The sequence below is a fragment of the Kogia breviceps genome, chromosome 2, assembly GCF_026419965.1.
Source record: "Kogia breviceps isolate mKogBre1 chromosome 2, mKogBre1 haplotype 1, whole genome shotgun sequence".
Taxonomy (NCBI): Eukaryota; Metazoa; Chordata; class Mammalia; order Artiodactyla; family Physeteridae; genus Kogia; species Kogia breviceps.
In genome coordinates this window covers 158,661,236-158,677,163 of record NC_081311.1, presented here as the reverse complement: position 1 = coordinate 158,677,163, position 15,928 = coordinate 158,661,236, and the positions used below count along the sequence as shown (strand labels likewise).

Below are 15,928 nucleotides of genomic sequence, written 5' to 3'. Positions count from 1 at the left end.
ATTTTGATATACCTCTGAATTATCTGGAATCTTGTCAAAATGGGGTTTCTGATTCAGTAATCAGATTAGGACCTGAAATTCTGCATTTCCAACAAGCTCCCAGGTGGTCAGATGCTGCTTGTCTGGGGACCACACTGAATTGCATGGCTTTGAGACAAATGAGTACAGGGCTAATAAGAATAATGTTGTCTACAGAACTTGAGAAACTAAAAGAACTTTCTGTGTGGTCCCATGCAACTGTATGAACGAATGGAAAATTCCAGAAATACTATTTATTTTAGGCATGAACTGAGCCTGGTCTTTCTGTAGGCTTGTTAACAGTTTGCCAGTATTTTCCGGGGCCTTGGGAACTGAGCTTTTCTTGTGCACACTCATGTGGGAGGCCTGCAAGAGATTTTGGAAGGTCCGGGAGTTAGGTGGGGCACGAGGTAGACTTGACTTTGGAGCATAACCAGCAGGTAAATATGACAGAGGAAGTAATGGCTGTTAACTGTGTACCTTCCATTACAGGCTCAGGCAGGGAACATTCAGAGCACTGTAATGTTAGACAAACAGAAGGAACTTGACAGCAGAGTCAGAAATGTGAAGGACAAAGTTATGGTGAGTATTTAGTAAATGTATACTTCTTTGTAACTTTTTGTAGAGGAAAAAAGGTTTCAATTGCTCTAGTGTAAGCATTGTAACTGATTTCAGGCTTTTAAGAAGTTGAGAAGAAAAGGTTCACTCAAGTTCAAAACCCTAAGTAAACAAATTGGTGAAACCAATGAACAGATAGACATTTTTGGCCCCTTACAACCTCCAAACATTGAGCTTATCTTTTCCTTCCTTGCAAGATTGTGCAGTAACTGTTGACTTTGCCCTATCACCCAGTAAACTAGCTGTTGCCGCTCTAAATAGCCCTTTATGTCTGCACCTCTCAAATGGGGGTGTTCCTGGGGTTACATAGAGTCCTAGGATAAACATGGTCTTCCTCAAGCACCTGTTTTATTCTAAGACTTGGAAGGGGAACAAAAACATCTCAAACAAGGAAATTCTGATGTATTTCTGATTAGAATAAAATATCCACAATAATTTTTAAGATAAAACTTCCCAGACATTTACGGAGGTGGTGCCCTTGGTGGTATGTGTTCACTCCCTTCCACTGTGGGTGCTGTTTGGGGGAAAGGTGAGGAGTCCAGCCTTGCACTGGGCCTGTGTCTGTGGAAATGGCCCTTCTGCTGAGGGGCTGGCTCTCCTGTGGGCCTCTGGGTCACACCAGCGTGGCCTTGACTTTGTGCTCCAGACGACGTGTTGCCAGACTCCAGGTTTTTGGAGCAACTTTGTCTTGCTGCCTCTGAGAGAAACACTTCGTTAAAGTAGACATCAAGTGGCCCAGTCCAGAAATAGCTATATATTTTCTTTCCTAAAAAGGTTATTATATACTAGCTAAAGAGATAGAAATTATTTCATACGTGTGATTAGAATTTTGCAAGTCTAATCCATCTTTGAGGGGGCAGGATTGCATCCATGGTTTTCTGGGTCCTGTAGTACCAGTAATCTGTCTCCTAAAGCCTTTGTCCTAAGTATGGTGGAAAACTTGTTTCTGTCTTTACTTGTAGTGTATAGAGCATGAAATCAAGACCCTAGAAGATTTACAGGATGAATATGACTTTAAATGTAAAACCTTGCAGAACAGAGGTAAGGGTTAACATTTAAAGCAGTGTCCATTGCCTGTAATTTTTTCTACCTACACAAGATAACAAAGGCAGATACTCCTTCATATTTACCAAACATTTTAAGACTCTGAATTGCTAGTCTTGGCTTCTTGGTGACCCAGGCCAGGGTTTTTAAACCTCAGTACTATTGACATTTTGGGTCAGATAACTGTTTTGGGGGTTGTCCTGTGCATTGTAGGATGTTTAGCAGCATCCCTGACTTCTGCCCACCAGGTGGCAGTAGAACTATCTCCAGTCCCCAGTGGTGACAACCAAAACTGTTTCCAAATGTTGCCAAGTGATCCCTGGGGGGCAAAATCGCCCCCGGTTAATACATACTGGTAACGTGCTATTCACTCTACTTACTGTGCCTAGCCCACTGATGGACATAGACGGATGTGTGTGGAGCTCCCCTGCCCTAATAACTAAAGTTCCTCCAAATATTCCAGCTACATTTGTATACTCCACAGGTGAAGTTCAGCATTTTTCACGTTTTAAAGCAGTTTCGCTCGGATTTTGTTGTTGTTGCTCGTTTTTAATGATGACAGGACGTCCACTGAAAATAATCCAAAAGTGTGCATTGTGTAGAACAAGCAGGATACTGCTGTAACCCTAGCAATCATTAGGAGGATACCATTGCAGAATGGAGAGATTATTAGTAATAATTTGAATAAAAGTATGAGAGAAAGAAACCTCAATTACAATTTCCTAATTGTCTGCTTCTCTTTAAAGCCACAGAGGTGCTCTAGTATCAATTTTTTTTTAACTGTGAGGTTGTGAGTTTTGTCACTTATATTCATTTAGGTAATATTCTGACGGTGCCTTAAGAACCAGACAGTACTGTTTCCCATTTACGTGAGTCATTGAAAACAAGGACTTTGTTTCAGTGTGTCCAGTTTTTGTACTTAGGCCATTTTTCCTGTTTTGTTCAACAATGATTGAAGAAAAACCAAACTTTGACCTATCTCCAGATAGCATTTGGATCATATTTTTCCTAAATGGACGTGAATCTTGGCGGCTTCAGTTGGTTTTGTCTTCTTTTATATTTATATTTATCTGCTGTTTCTCCCAATTCACAGAACATGAAACCAATGGTGTGGCAAAGAATGATCAGAAACAGGAACAGATGTTACTCCAGAAGATGTATTTAATGCTTGACAATAAGAGAAAGGTAGTGATTCACTTTCCAGAATAACATGTCGCTTTTGTCACAGACTGTAAATAATGGACTTGAAATTTGGAATAGAGGCAAAATTATTTTTATAACCATTTCACTTAGAGCAACCCAGTTGAGATGAAAGAATAAAATTCAGTGATTAAAGATGAGTTTATTTCGCTTTGTCTCTTTCTCTCCCTTTAGGAAGTAGTTCACAAAATAATAGAGTTGTTGAATGCCACCGAACTTACCCAGAAAGCCCTGATTAATGATGAACTTGTGGAATGGAAGCGGAGACAGCAGAGTGCCTGTATCGGGGGACCCCCCAATGCTTGCCTTGATCAGCTGCAGAACTGGTAAGATTCTCCAAAGCAGAATACTGGCAGCTGACTGGCTAACCATATAAACTCGTAAAGTGCACGTTCCAGCTGTGTTAGTTGAATGGACTCTGTCAAACCTTTGGCTTAGAGTTTGATGTAGTCCAACCGCTTCTTGCCCTGGAAACACTTGAAAAGCACAGTGTTAATTACCCCTGTGGCCACGTTCAGCCACATTCTGCATGGTTTGGAGGACTCCTCTCCCTGCTGTATGTGTACCGTGGGACATTGTCATTTGTGCCAACACACCAGTGACATGGTCATCACACAACACAGTTAACAACTTGAGTCCCAAGGTTTTATTAAAAACAAAAGGGCATTTTACAGGCTTACATGAAATAACAGTTTGTGGCCCATACGTTTCAGTCATCGGTCTAGTAAATACTTATGAAATGCTGTATGCCAGGCACTGGGCTAGGACCTGGGACACAAGGTGAATGATTCTTGGTCGTTGCCAGTCAGGCGCTCTCAGTGTGGAGGCGGGAGATGGGCGTGGTAATAACTGTTCAGTGAAAGGTTGCCAGGGCTCCAGCGGAGACCATCCAGAGTTCATGGAGGATGAAGGAAGGAGTCACCAGGAAAGATTAATGAGACATAGTGGTCTTGCACAGACTCGAGAGTGAATAGGAAAACTTCATGTAGACCAGGAAGGAGAAGAGTGTGGACGGGGCAGAGGGGAGGGGAGGCTGGCATGAGCCAGGGCCCGCAGTTCTCATGTTGGAAGGCTAGAGAGTCGGGTGCCAGAGAGGGAAGGAAGAAAGTGGAGCTGGCCAGAGGCTGGAGCCTGGTCACGGAGGTTCCCGTACTGTGCTGGAAACTCCGGGACTCGACCCAGGGGACACCGGTGAGCCGGGCAGGCCTTTTATTTAAGTGGAGGTTCATTTCTCTGATTTTTTAATTTAGGTCACTCTGGCTGAAGCCTGAGGATAGAATAGAGACAGAAAGGCCAGTTGGTCTGCTCTGAGTGTATGAGCGTAGTCCAGGGGAGGGCTGACAGAGCTGAGCAGAGGGGATGGAAGCGGTAGAATCAGTGGGTAGGAGGGGGTGGTGGCCTGGAGCAGTTCTGAAGGGCCCAAGGACCAGAGATCTCATGAGATTACTTTCTGGATTGCTGTTTTGAAAAATTCACAATAGTCAGCCATTTATTTTTATTCCGTGAGTTGCCAATCCATATCCGTTTTTTGTGGATAGCAATGGAGCTCCCCAGCCCAGTGTGCCCCCCCGTGAGCCTTGTGAGATGCTGACCTCTGAGCCCCCCAGGTGCCCAGCGAGGCCCCCCGCTGTCCGGGGACCCCCCCCATGGTCACCTTAGGCCACAAGGAGCCTCCTGCAGAGATGTGAATACCCCTCAGTACCCCCCGCTGTGCGGTACAAGGATTGTCGGCATTTTTCTGTGTGTTGTGGCCTGAACAAAGTTGGGAATCGCGGGGTTAGAATCCCTCTGGAACTCACCCACCCACCGTCATCCTGCCTCTCATTTCATGGCCATGGGCTGGGCTCTCAGTGCTTCGAACTGGATTCAAGGAATGGAAACACCGAGTGAAGGAGACGTTTTTCGCTGGGGAATAGATGTTCTTCTGTCATTCCTCCAGGCCAGTAAAATGAACTTCCACAGCCTGACTTGGCTCGGAGGCTGCATCGCCTTCGGTGGTTTCCTGTCAGGAAGGAGGAACCTGAAAGCAGTCGCTAGGTTTTCTCCTTGGTTTACTCATGTATTTTGAGTGTCTAGATTGCGCACATTGCCTTCTCCTTTCAGTTCAGTGACACAGTAACCTCTGTTCCCTCGTCTCCTCCTGACCCGACCTGCATCCCCTCTCAGCCTTGATTCCTCAGCCTCCAGGTTGCTCTCTTGTTCCTCTCTGCACAGCGTCACTGCCCTGATAGAAAAATCTGCAGGGGCCCCTCACTGCTCCACACATCACTGCCCACAGCATCTGCCTTTTGTCCCCTGCCTCTGTCCCTCACTGCTCCCTTTGCCCTGTCCCTTTAAGTCCCAATTATCTCACAGCTCAATTGAAGTCACAGATTCCCTAGCAGCCTCCACCCCTACCCATCTCTCCTTAGGTCCATCTCAGTGGGATGCAGAGGTTTTTTAATCTGGGCTGTAATCGTTCATGCACGTTAGTTTTTTCCACACAAATCAGGTTTGTTCTGTTTCTCCCTGCACTTCAGAGCTGGGCAGATAACATCGTGTGTTGTCTGTAAAAAGTACATGTTGGTTTCCGTGATTCTGTTTAATCCAGGCTGCTTTGGGACTGTTTCTGATGGAGACCCCTGTGGCTTGTACCCTCCCAGGTTCACCATAGTGGCGGAGAGTCTGCAGCAGGTTCGTCAGCAGCTTAAAAAGCTTGAGGAGTTGGAACAGAAATACACCTATGAACATGACCCTATCACAAAAAACAAACAAGCGTTGGGGGACCGCACCTTCAGCCTCTTCCAGCAGCTCATTCAGAGGTAACTTGAGGGAGATGTCTTTGCACCGTTTGCAGTTATTTTACCCAGAGGAAAATTCTTCTGGTAATTCAAATAATTTAGAAGGGTTTAATAGGTTATGTAAAATTTTTTATGGCTTCCCCGAATCAGGTTTTCCCGAATTCCTTGCTTATGTCGTTGGCCTGTCATTCTTGTCACTGTTTAGACTGGTTACCAGTCTCCTTCCCCGTGGCCAGTCTGTGACGAGACCTGTTTAGTCTAACCTGATGATATTTGTCCTCTCTTTCCCATTCCATGGTCTCATCATGTTTCAAGCTCTCAAATCCTCTCTATTGAACTGTTGCATGGTAGCCTCCCAAATGGTCCCTCCCAAGCCCCTTCCTCCCTGTCCCTGTGACCCTGTGCTCTCCCAGAGCAGAGTTCAATCAGTTTTTTTGCCACCTGCTGATCTCAGGGGAGCCCCACATCCAGTCACCCAAGCCACACCTGCGCAGCCTGGCCCTCACTAGCCACTCCAAAATTAGCTTCTATACATGCCCCATTTCCAGGCAGACTTGACTTCGTGCCCACCCTGGACATTTGCTTCTCCATTCCTCTCCCAACAGTATTTTCTCTGCCTCAGAGCTTTCTTCTCTTGTACCTTATTTCGAAACTGCATCCTGAATGTTTCACCTTATATCTCATCATGAAATCTTCCCAGAGTTCCCGGGCAGATGTTGTCTCCCTTCCGGATCTGCATAGTTCATTCTTTATTTTTCTCCCGTTCTGGATTTTATTATATCATTGTCTGTGTATTTCTGTTTTCTTTGTTGTAAATTGAAAGGTCCTAGTAGACAGAGATGTGCCTTTGTCACCTTCTTCCCCCACCAGGGCCTTACATAGTACCTTGCCCATGGATAGGTGTTTCAGATATGCTTAGTAGGTAAACAAATGGCACTAAGTAGAAGAGTAGAGTTCATATTGCAATTTTTTAAATGCTAACATAATAAAAATGTCTTTGGTTCCCTGTAGCTAATGTCCAAACAGGAATGCCTAGATGTTGGATTTTGAAATAATCAAGGACATTTACTTGGGTTTTGGAATGCAAATTTCATTCTTTCTTTTAAATTAAATTTCATGTTTGGAAATGTTTATTAGATAATAAATATTACTAAACAATCTTAAAATCAATTTTCCAAAGGATGTTAAAATGTCAATTCCAGGTTATGGTGGTAAGCAATATGGTACATGGTTCACTTTCAACTGTAGTAAAATTTATTTTTATCTTGTTTTTATTTTTTAATTTAATTTAATTTATTTATTTTTGGCCACGCCACAAGGCATGCGGAATCTTAGCTCCCTGACCAGGGATTGAACCCATGCCTCCTGCAGTGGAAGCACGGAGTCCTTACCACTGGACCACCAGGGACTTCCCTATTTTTATTTTTAAATTGAGATATTATTGACATATAGCCTTGTATTAGTTTCAGATGTACAACATAATGACTTGATATTTGTATATATTGTGAAATGATCACCACACTAAGTCTAATTAGCAAATTTGATTCTTAAATTTGTAAATGAACAGAATCCCATTCAGAATTTTCATTGTTGAAGAGTATCACAGTTCACTGCAGTTACTCTGATTTTGTTGAGTGCAATAGATTTGGGGATTTCTTTACTGACTAGAAACCCTCACTTTATTCATCCAATTTGTTAGAATCTTTCAAACTTTTTTTTAGCCTGTGCCCTCTAACCCCCTCTCCTCTTTAGGGGAAATAACCTTTTACTGCGTCAGTATTAATGGAAATGCTAATTTACCCTTTGCTGGGAATTTACAGCTCATTTGTGGTGGAAAGACAGCCCTGCATGCCAACTCATCCTCAGAGGCCATTGGTCCTGAAGACCGGAGTACAATTCACTGTGAAGTTGAGGTAATAAAGAAAAGACCCTGCACCTCCTATCGCAAAGTTTGCACCCCAGCTTCCTTTCACAACACTGTTATATATGGTGCTTTAGAGGAAGTAATTTTGCAGTGGGCATTTTAATGTGAATTCTTATTTAGAATATCTCAGAGTCTTGTCTTTTCTCTTCAGACTAGAAATATAGGAGAGATGTGTGTATGCACACACACACACACACACACACACACACACACACACACACCTGATTTTTTTCCAGTTATAGATATAATGAATGTTTATTGTAAATAGGAATTCAACATTGCAGAACTGCATATAGTAGAGAGTAGAAGTTCCCAGAAGCCTCATCCCCTCTTGAGCATAAACTCATAACCTGAGCTTTACATTCCCCCCAAAATGCATGCAGTGTGTGTGAATGTGGACTTATGACAGGTACATTTTTCTGCTGAGTGTGTGCATAGCTTTCCTCAGATTTCTCAAAGTTGTATGTGATCTAAATATCTGTAGACCACCATGGTAAACAGCCTGGTGTCAGTCCTCCCAGAATTTTGTCCATGTCTATATATAAATAAATACATTGTACTTACACATATTATTTTCATGCATAGACACACAAATATATATGACATACAGCGTTTCATTTTTAGAAACTAAGGTTCTGCTGTCTGTTGTTTGGCAGCCTGTTTTTCTCCTTCATAATAAATTGTGCAAGTGTTTCCATGTTAGAACGTACGGCTTTTACAGCTTTACTTTCTTCCGTTGCACGGCTGCATTTCATTCAGCTCTTCCTCTGCTGGTGAGAAGCCGGACTCAGAAGAGCTGCACTTGCCTTCAGAGTTGGCCCTAGTCCTTTTTTCCAGGGTGCTGCTGAGTTAGGTCCGCAAGTGCTACCTGTTGGCTGCTAGTGAACAGCACCACGCTTTAGCACCCGTGAGGTCCCAGAACTCACAGCTGGCAGGAGGAGAAGTCTAATCCCATCATCTGCTTCACCAAAGGGAGCCAACCAGTGAGGGGCTCCTTCCGCAGGTTTCCAGCTCATCAGAGCAGAGCACACTTGAGTCTCAGCCCACAGCCCCTTCCGTCTTTCCACACTGCCCTGGGGTGATTATAGATGTGACCTTCACTTTCCTGATTATGGGTGATAGTTTTTATTTTCTCCCAGCAGAATAAGCATTAGATACAAGTTTTAGTAAAGGGCAGTGCTATTTTTACCTACAGAATTAGCCCAAAATAGAAATTTTGATAAAACTCAGCATTGGCGAGGCGATACAGGGAAGCAGATACCTTCACTAATGTTTGGTGGGAATATAAAATCAGTGCTGCTCTGTGTCAGAATTTAACGTTACAGTTTTGTCCCAACAGTTTCACAGCTAGGAATTTATCCTACAAATACACTTTAAAAACATCCAAGTAGACATACAAGGATGTCACTTCCATCGTTTGTGGTAACCAAAAACTGCATGGGGTGGGGGTTATTGAAATGTTCATCAATAGGGAATTGGCATGATAAATAAATGGTAACAGATAATTTTTTAAAGTAATTATGACTTTTTTCTTTTCAGATTGTTGGTGAAATTGCAAGAGCTGAATTATAACTTGAAAGTCAAAGTCTTATTTGATAAGTAAGATATCTTTAATTTTATCTAAGATACATGTACTGTTGAAATGCTGGTTTTGTTAACTAAACATGGACTTCTGCACTGGGGCTGTTTGTAAGTGATCCCAGCACATTTAAATTGATAGCTCCTGTTCTGGATGTTGGGAGCGTCCCCTAGAGCTGGTATCAACATGCTTGTGCCTTTTTAGACTATAAGTGAACAAAACAATGCGTGCATTTTATGCATATGAGCTTGTAATGATCAAGTCTCCAAGCAGCTACCACCCTTCCTCCTAGGCCAGCCCTAAAGGAAGGGCCCTTGATCAAACTCCAGGCCACCATGATTCTGCAGCCAGTGTGGACTTGTTTCTGGAGTGAAGCTGACAGCATTTAGGGGGGCTTGTGTGGAGCCTGCTGGCTTCACACTTGTCTCTTCTGGGCAGTAAGAACCCAGGAATGGGCAGGATCTCTCATGGGGTCTAAATGGAGCAGGCCCATCCTGTTTTGTCCTTAGTCCCTGGACCTGAACTGTTAGTGACCTAAGCACTTACATTAAGGAACAAGATGGCTTAGCCCCTGCCATCCCCCATTGATATATATATATATATACATTTTTTTTTTTTTTTTTTTGCGGTACGTGGGCCTCTCACTGTTGTGGCCTCTCCCGTTGCGGAGCACAGGCTCCGGACGTGCAGGCTCAGCGGCCATGACTCACGGGCCCAGCCGCTCCGTGGCATGTGGGATCCTCCCGGACCGGGGCACGAACCCATGTCCCCTGCATCAGCAGGTGGACTCTCAACCACTGTGCCACCAGGGAAGCCCCCCTACCTTGATATATTTAATGCTTTTGTTGGTGTGTGTAACATACTGGTTTACCAAGTTTCAAAACGATTTATGACAATCCAAGTCATTTTCCTCTGGCTTTTTGTCTCTTTCCATTCCTGTAACTATAGCCTTCTTTGTAGCACAGTCTGTGCCTTTGCTTTTCTCCTTACATCATCTTTGGTTTCTCTGTGTCTCAGTTAGCTTTTACTGCATAAAACCCCCAAAACTTAAAAAAAAAAAAAAAAAACCCCAAAACTTAGTGGCTTAAACTCTAAAACGTATTAATTTCTCTTATGCTGTGGGCTGTGTGTGGTCCTTCTTGTCTGGGCTGGCTTGGTTGTTGCTGGGTGGTCTAGCATGGCCTTGTATGGGTCTGTCTCTGCTGGGATAGCTGGACCCTTCTCTGTTGGGCTCTCAAAGACGTCAGCCTAGGCTTTCTCGTTCCGCAGCGATGGTCCAAGTGGGTCAGGGCAGCGGCGTGCTGGGCCTGTCAGGCTAGACGTGGAACTTGTAAGGCGCCACTCCCATCCATTGTGGGGGGGAAGTACGTCAACGTCCCCTGAGGGGGAAAAGCTGCAGAGGTTTTGTGGCCACTACAGTTTACCACACTCTGCTTAACTCAGTCTCTCTTTCAGTTTGTTCTTGCTCTTTTGTCTTTTCTGTCTGTTCCAGTTCTGAGTTTTCTTCATAGCTTTGACAAGGTAGCTTTGTATCACACTATTCCTTTTGTTGTGAATTTTCTTTTTTTGCACAAAATGTGGGTATATTTAATGCTACTGAACTGCATGCTTAAAATACTTAAAATAATAAATTTTCTGCTATATATATTTTACCACAATTTAAAAAACTGAGATGCCACACTGGAGAAACTCAAGTTGAAGGACATTCCTAAAACAACCTGAGCAGTGATACTCAAAACTGCCAAAAACTTCAGAGACAAGGAACGTGTGAGAACGTGTTACAGACCAGAGACGGCTAGGGTGATATGATGACAAATGTAATGTGGGGTCCTGGTTGAAGTCCTGGGGAAGGAAAAGGACGCTGGGGGGAAGTGATGAAGTCCAGGTGAAGTGTCAAGTCAGCTAATTGTCATATGCCAAGGCTGGCTTCTTGGGCATTAGAAATATTCCGTGGTTTTGAAGTATAAGTTCTTTTTTTTTTTTTCCACATGGGAAAATTGGTCACTGTTATAACTGACGGTGATTCTCATTCACAAAAGCATTGAACTTCTAGTTGAGACAGGAAAGGAAGCTAACTCATTTAACTATGAGTGCGCTAATGATCTCTAACCTTGGCCTACGCCTGACAGATACATTAGTTGTCCAGAACATGACGACGTTATCGCTACATTTATATAAGATACAGGTCTCTCAAGATTTTAACCTCAGATTTAAAACTTAAACTTGATAGTTTCCCCAAATAATTGACTATACAAGTACTTCTCTGAAAGCGTTAAAAATAATAGAGAACAAAAATAAGGATCGAGCTGTCACTTTGGAAGGTCCTCTGAGTTGTGTATTCACAGAGCAGCGCTCTCTGCTCAGTCCCCAGTGCTTAGCTTGGTGCCTCGGAAGGCACCAACTGAGTAACTGCTCAACAAATAGCCGTATAACTCAGGCTTACGTTTACTGAGGGTGTGCTGTGTGCTCTGTGCTCTCTTTACCCGGTAACAAGTTTCCTTCTCCCAGTGTCCTGTACGGTTGGTGCTATTAGCATGATGTACAGTGGAGAAAGGTGAGGCCCAGACAGTTTATTTGCCCAAGGTCACTCAGCAAAACTTGGCAGTGCTGGTGCGGGTTGATTGAGGGACTGAGTGAGTGAATGAAAGGGCTGAACAGCCCCATTATTTGTTATTGATCTTGTACTTTTATATTTTTGTTAAAACTTACCTCAAATTTTAAATACACATATATTATCATATATATATATATATATATTTTTTTTTTTTTTTGCAGAGATGTGAATGAGAGAAATACAGTAAAAGGGTACGTGAAGTACTTTGCACTATATTTTACTATCGCCTTGTTTGTTTATGTGTTGGTTTAACAGTTCCCAGCCTTTTAAGTATTTGTACTCTGTATTGTCTAGGTTTAGAAAGTTCAACATTCTGGGCACTCACACGAAGGTGATGAACATGGAGGAGTCCACCAATGGAAGTCTGGCGGCAGAATTCCGACACCTGGTAGGGAGATCAGTTTCCCCCTTTTCTGTTGTGTCTGGTTTATTAGGACTTGATTCGTGATCGAGTGGCACTTTGTGCCCTGTGTGATGGCCAGGGCACCCCCTAGGAGAAGGCTTCCTAGAATTCACGGCTGGTGACTTCAGCAGCACTTGGTGAATCTTGGTTCCTCCTCCTTATCCCAGGACTGTTCACTCTGTTTCCTGCCAGTCTTTCTCTCAGAGATACCTTCTTTGGGGGGTAGTGAGCTCGGTAAAATATTCCATAAATCAGTGTGCACATAAGCTATCCGTACACGGTTCCTCCAGGACCTCAGTGATCGCTCACTCTAGATTCTTGGAATTTTCCCAGAGGTCATTATTGCCCCACATCCTGACTGTTCCTTCTCCCCCTCCAAGCGTGGCAGGCCCCAGGAGTCTCTCTTTGGCCCCTTCTTCACCACCTCCCTCCTGGGGTCTTGCCCACAACCACTGTCTCGAGCACTTTGTCTCCAGAGGAGTAGAGTCCGGGCACCGGGCAGTGGAAATCAGCAGAGGGGTTTAAGTGGGTGGGTGGTGCCTTCTCTCCTCTCTCCCTGAAAATCGGGGCTGCCAGTTGTTCTGTAGATGTGTTGGTGCTGAGCCCTGTGCAATTCCTGGGCTGGAGCCTGCAGGGAGGTTCAAAGCATCCTTTTTTTTTTTTTTTTTTTTTTTTTTGTGGTATGCGGGCCTCTCACTGCTGTGGCCTCTCCCGTTGCGGAGCACAGGCTCCGGACGCACAGGCCCAGCGGCCATGGCTCACGGGCTCAGCCGCTCCGCGGCATGTGGGATCTTCCCGGACCGGGGCACGAACCCGTGTCTCCTGCATCGGCAGGCGGACTCTCAACCACTGCGCCACCAGGGAAGCCCAAAGCATCCTTTTTTTTATTGGCAACCATTTCATGAACCCGCAAACTCATAGCTGGGAAGCTAGACCTTGTGTGAGAGCCTCGGTCCAACCCAGGAGTCTGAGGGTGTCCAGAGCTGCTCTGGGGGCTCCAAGTTGCTCCCTTATAACCTGCGGGATTGAAGTCCTTTTGAGGGCAGTCTTAGAGGCCCGAGTCACAGGCCTGGGAGACTCTGCGGAGGGAAAGGCAAGAGAAGCTGTGCCCGGAGCCTGGGGCGCATGAAACAGCTAATGAAGGTGATGGGGGATGGTTCGGGAAAAGCTAGCCTGGGGGAGGGAGCAGGATGCTGCTCCCTGGGATCCTTCTGAACCCTGTGGTTTTCGCAGGGTGTCAGAATGCTGGGAAAAGGCACTCTCCCTCGTGAACCCACACTAGGGTCACTTCACCTCCTGCTCTGCATTCTGAAAAGAATTTCACTTCCTTCATTCTTTCTAAGTCCTCACTTTGGTTTGATTTGTAGATGAAAATAGCAACTTTGATGATTACGGTACTGTTGACTAAGATTTTTTTTTTTTTTTTTTGTAGCAACTGAAAGAACAGAAAAACGCCGGTGCCAGAACCAACGAGGTGAGTCTTCCTCTCTTGTGATTGGTCTCTAACTAGCAGGTCTGTCCAGTGAGGTTGGCTCCGTGGCCCTGGGGGCCAGGGACACCTCACAGAGGGGTGAACAGCAGGAAGACCCGGCAGGGAAGGGCAGTGGACAAGCTTTGGGACGTGGTGTATCTGTCATAACGGTAAAAGCACTCTGTGCTTGTGCTTTATGGTTGTCAGGTGATTTTGCACATGAATTTATTGGACCCTCAACAGACAGCCCAGCAGAGTAGGTACGGTGGGCTACTGTGTTATTCACATTTCACAGGTGAAGAAGTTGGACCACAGGAAGTTGGCAGGATTTAGCTAAGGGTGCACGGGGAGTTACTGTCAGAGCTAGAACTAGAGGCCAGCTTCATGACTGCCCTGCCAAAAACGATGTGTGCCGAGAGGGTTTTCCTGCCACGTGTCCCCTACCCAGTGCATCATCCTTCTGTCAGTTTCATTTTCACAGCCAATCCTTGCGGAGCTGTGTTTGTGATGCATTCAGAGAGGAAGTATGGGCAGAGGACAGAACGCCTGGAGTTGCTTTGGTTTGGACCGGTTGTTGTCCTTTGTGCCTGCACGTTTCCCCACGACAGCCAGCAGAGGTCGTGTGGAACAGTGGGACGGGCACCGGCCAGGGCCTGACCAGCCCTGGTTTGGATCTTGACTACCTTTGTGACCTCCCAGGGATTTAGTTTCCTCTCCTGTGAGCAGGGATGGCAGCCACATCTCCCTGGTTCTAAGTTGTGATGCTCGTGTAAGATAATATGTATGAAGGTACTTTGCACACTATATAACCTTTCTACCCATACCAAGGCACTTTATGACCAGCCAGGCTTATGCAAATCAGCCCTCCCTATAGATAATCACACCTGGAACACATGTACACTTTCCACCCCATGTCAGCCTGAGGTGTGCAGCCTGCACACACCCTCAGAAGGGGCTGAGGGCCAGGATGCCTTAGGTCATGTATAAACCCATTAGAAGTTGCTGTTTCCCTATCGACATTTTTTTCCCCTTAATCCATATCCCTTGCCATAATATCAGAAACCTGATCTTTGGGGGCTTCCCTGGTGGCGCAGTGGTTAAGAATCCACCTGCTGATGCAGGGGACACGGGTTCGTGCCCCGGTCCGGGAAGATCCCACATGCCGCAGAGCGGCTGGGCCCGTGAGCCATGGCCGCTGAGCCTGTGCGTCCGGAGCCTGTGCTCCACAACGGGAGAGGCCACAACAGCGAGAAGTCCGTGTACCACAAAAACAAAACAAAACAAAAGAAACCTGATCTTTGGGAGAACAGTGAGCAGTGAGATACTCGGGATAATGAAATCTGGGATAGATCGTCAAAAATTGGAATGTTCTTCTGAATTGCAGCTGGTTAGGTTCAGGCTTTCTGCAGCCTGTTGCAAAAAATGCTTAGTAGGCTCTTGCAAGTTGCAGGATCAGTGAATGAATTGCTATATTCCTCTTGTTTCCTTTTTCTCTTTTAAGGGTCCTCTCATTGTTACTGAAGAGCTTCACTCCCTTAGTTTTGAAACCCAGTTGTGCCAGCCTGGTTTGGTCATTGACCTTGAGGTAAGACTTACATGTTCCAGATGTGGAAAACTTTATTTTTACTTTAAACTGTTATGTGTATTTTTATTTCTCAATTTTTATTTTAGATGTATTTACCTAATTGCTAAAAAAGATTATTGTTTTCAGCCAGTACTATCTTGATGTTAATTTAATCCTCCAGGCAGCTAGAGAACTGAATTACCCTTCAGGTACTATAAGCTAAATGTTCCAGTTGAGACGTCCTATGTTAATTTTTTATATGAAGCACTGAAACTTATTTCTTAACTGAAAAGATATATCAAAGACAAATTCAACTACGAACCAAAGAACATAACTTTACATTCTTAATTTTCAAATAGAAAAGATAATGCAAATGTACGAGGAGTCCCTTGCTTAGTTGTGAGGCTACATAGTGGTCTGAAGGTGATGTTTCTGTGATTCAGATGATTTCAAGGTCTTTGTCATCTTCTAGACGGCCTCTCTGCCCATCGTGGTGATCTCCAATGTCAGCCAGCTCCCGAGTGGTTGGGCCTCCATCCTGTGGTACAACATGCTGGTGGCAGAACCCAGGGTATGGAAAACACATCTACTTTCGTACCGGGGGTTAACCAGAGACATCATGCTCTAGCTTCTGCATATCTCAAAGAGCCCCTAAGGGCCAGATGTTGAAGGAAAAGTGGCACAACTCATGTGGCATTGCTAAGGACTGGAGT

The 15,928-nt window shown here is 44.8% G+C and overlaps 1 protein-coding gene across 4 annotated transcripts in view; it reads left to right on the top strand.

Annotated features, from left to right (window-relative positions):
• The window catches only part of STAT1 (signal transducer and activator of transcription 1), a 45,693-nt gene that overhangs the window by 13,974 nt on the left and 15,791 nt on the right, over window positions 1-15,928 (top strand). For all 4 annotated transcript variants that reach the window (XM_059054655.2, XM_059054653.2, XM_067026466.1 and 1 more), the window contains exons 6-17: window positions 511-600; window positions 1,599-1,677; window positions 2,774-2,865; window positions 3,055-3,206; window positions 5,523-5,681; window positions 7,481-7,573; window positions 9,124-9,183; window positions 11,939-11,968; window positions 12,072-12,165; window positions 13,613-13,654; window positions 15,153-15,236; window positions 15,688-15,786. In XM_059054655.2, the coding sequence (XP_058910638.1) occupies window positions 511-600; window positions 1,599-1,677; window positions 2,774-2,865; window positions 3,055-3,206; window positions 5,523-5,681; window positions 7,481-7,573; window positions 9,124-9,183; window positions 11,939-11,968; window positions 12,072-12,165; window positions 13,613-13,654; window positions 15,153-15,236; window positions 15,688-15,786 (1,074 nt within the window). The remainder of the gene's footprint in view (window positions 1-510; window positions 601-1,598; window positions 1,678-2,773; window positions 2,866-3,054; window positions 3,207-5,522; window positions 5,682-7,480; window positions 7,574-9,123; window positions 9,184-11,938; window positions 11,969-12,071; window positions 12,166-13,612; window positions 13,655-15,152; window positions 15,237-15,687; window positions 15,787-15,928) is intronic.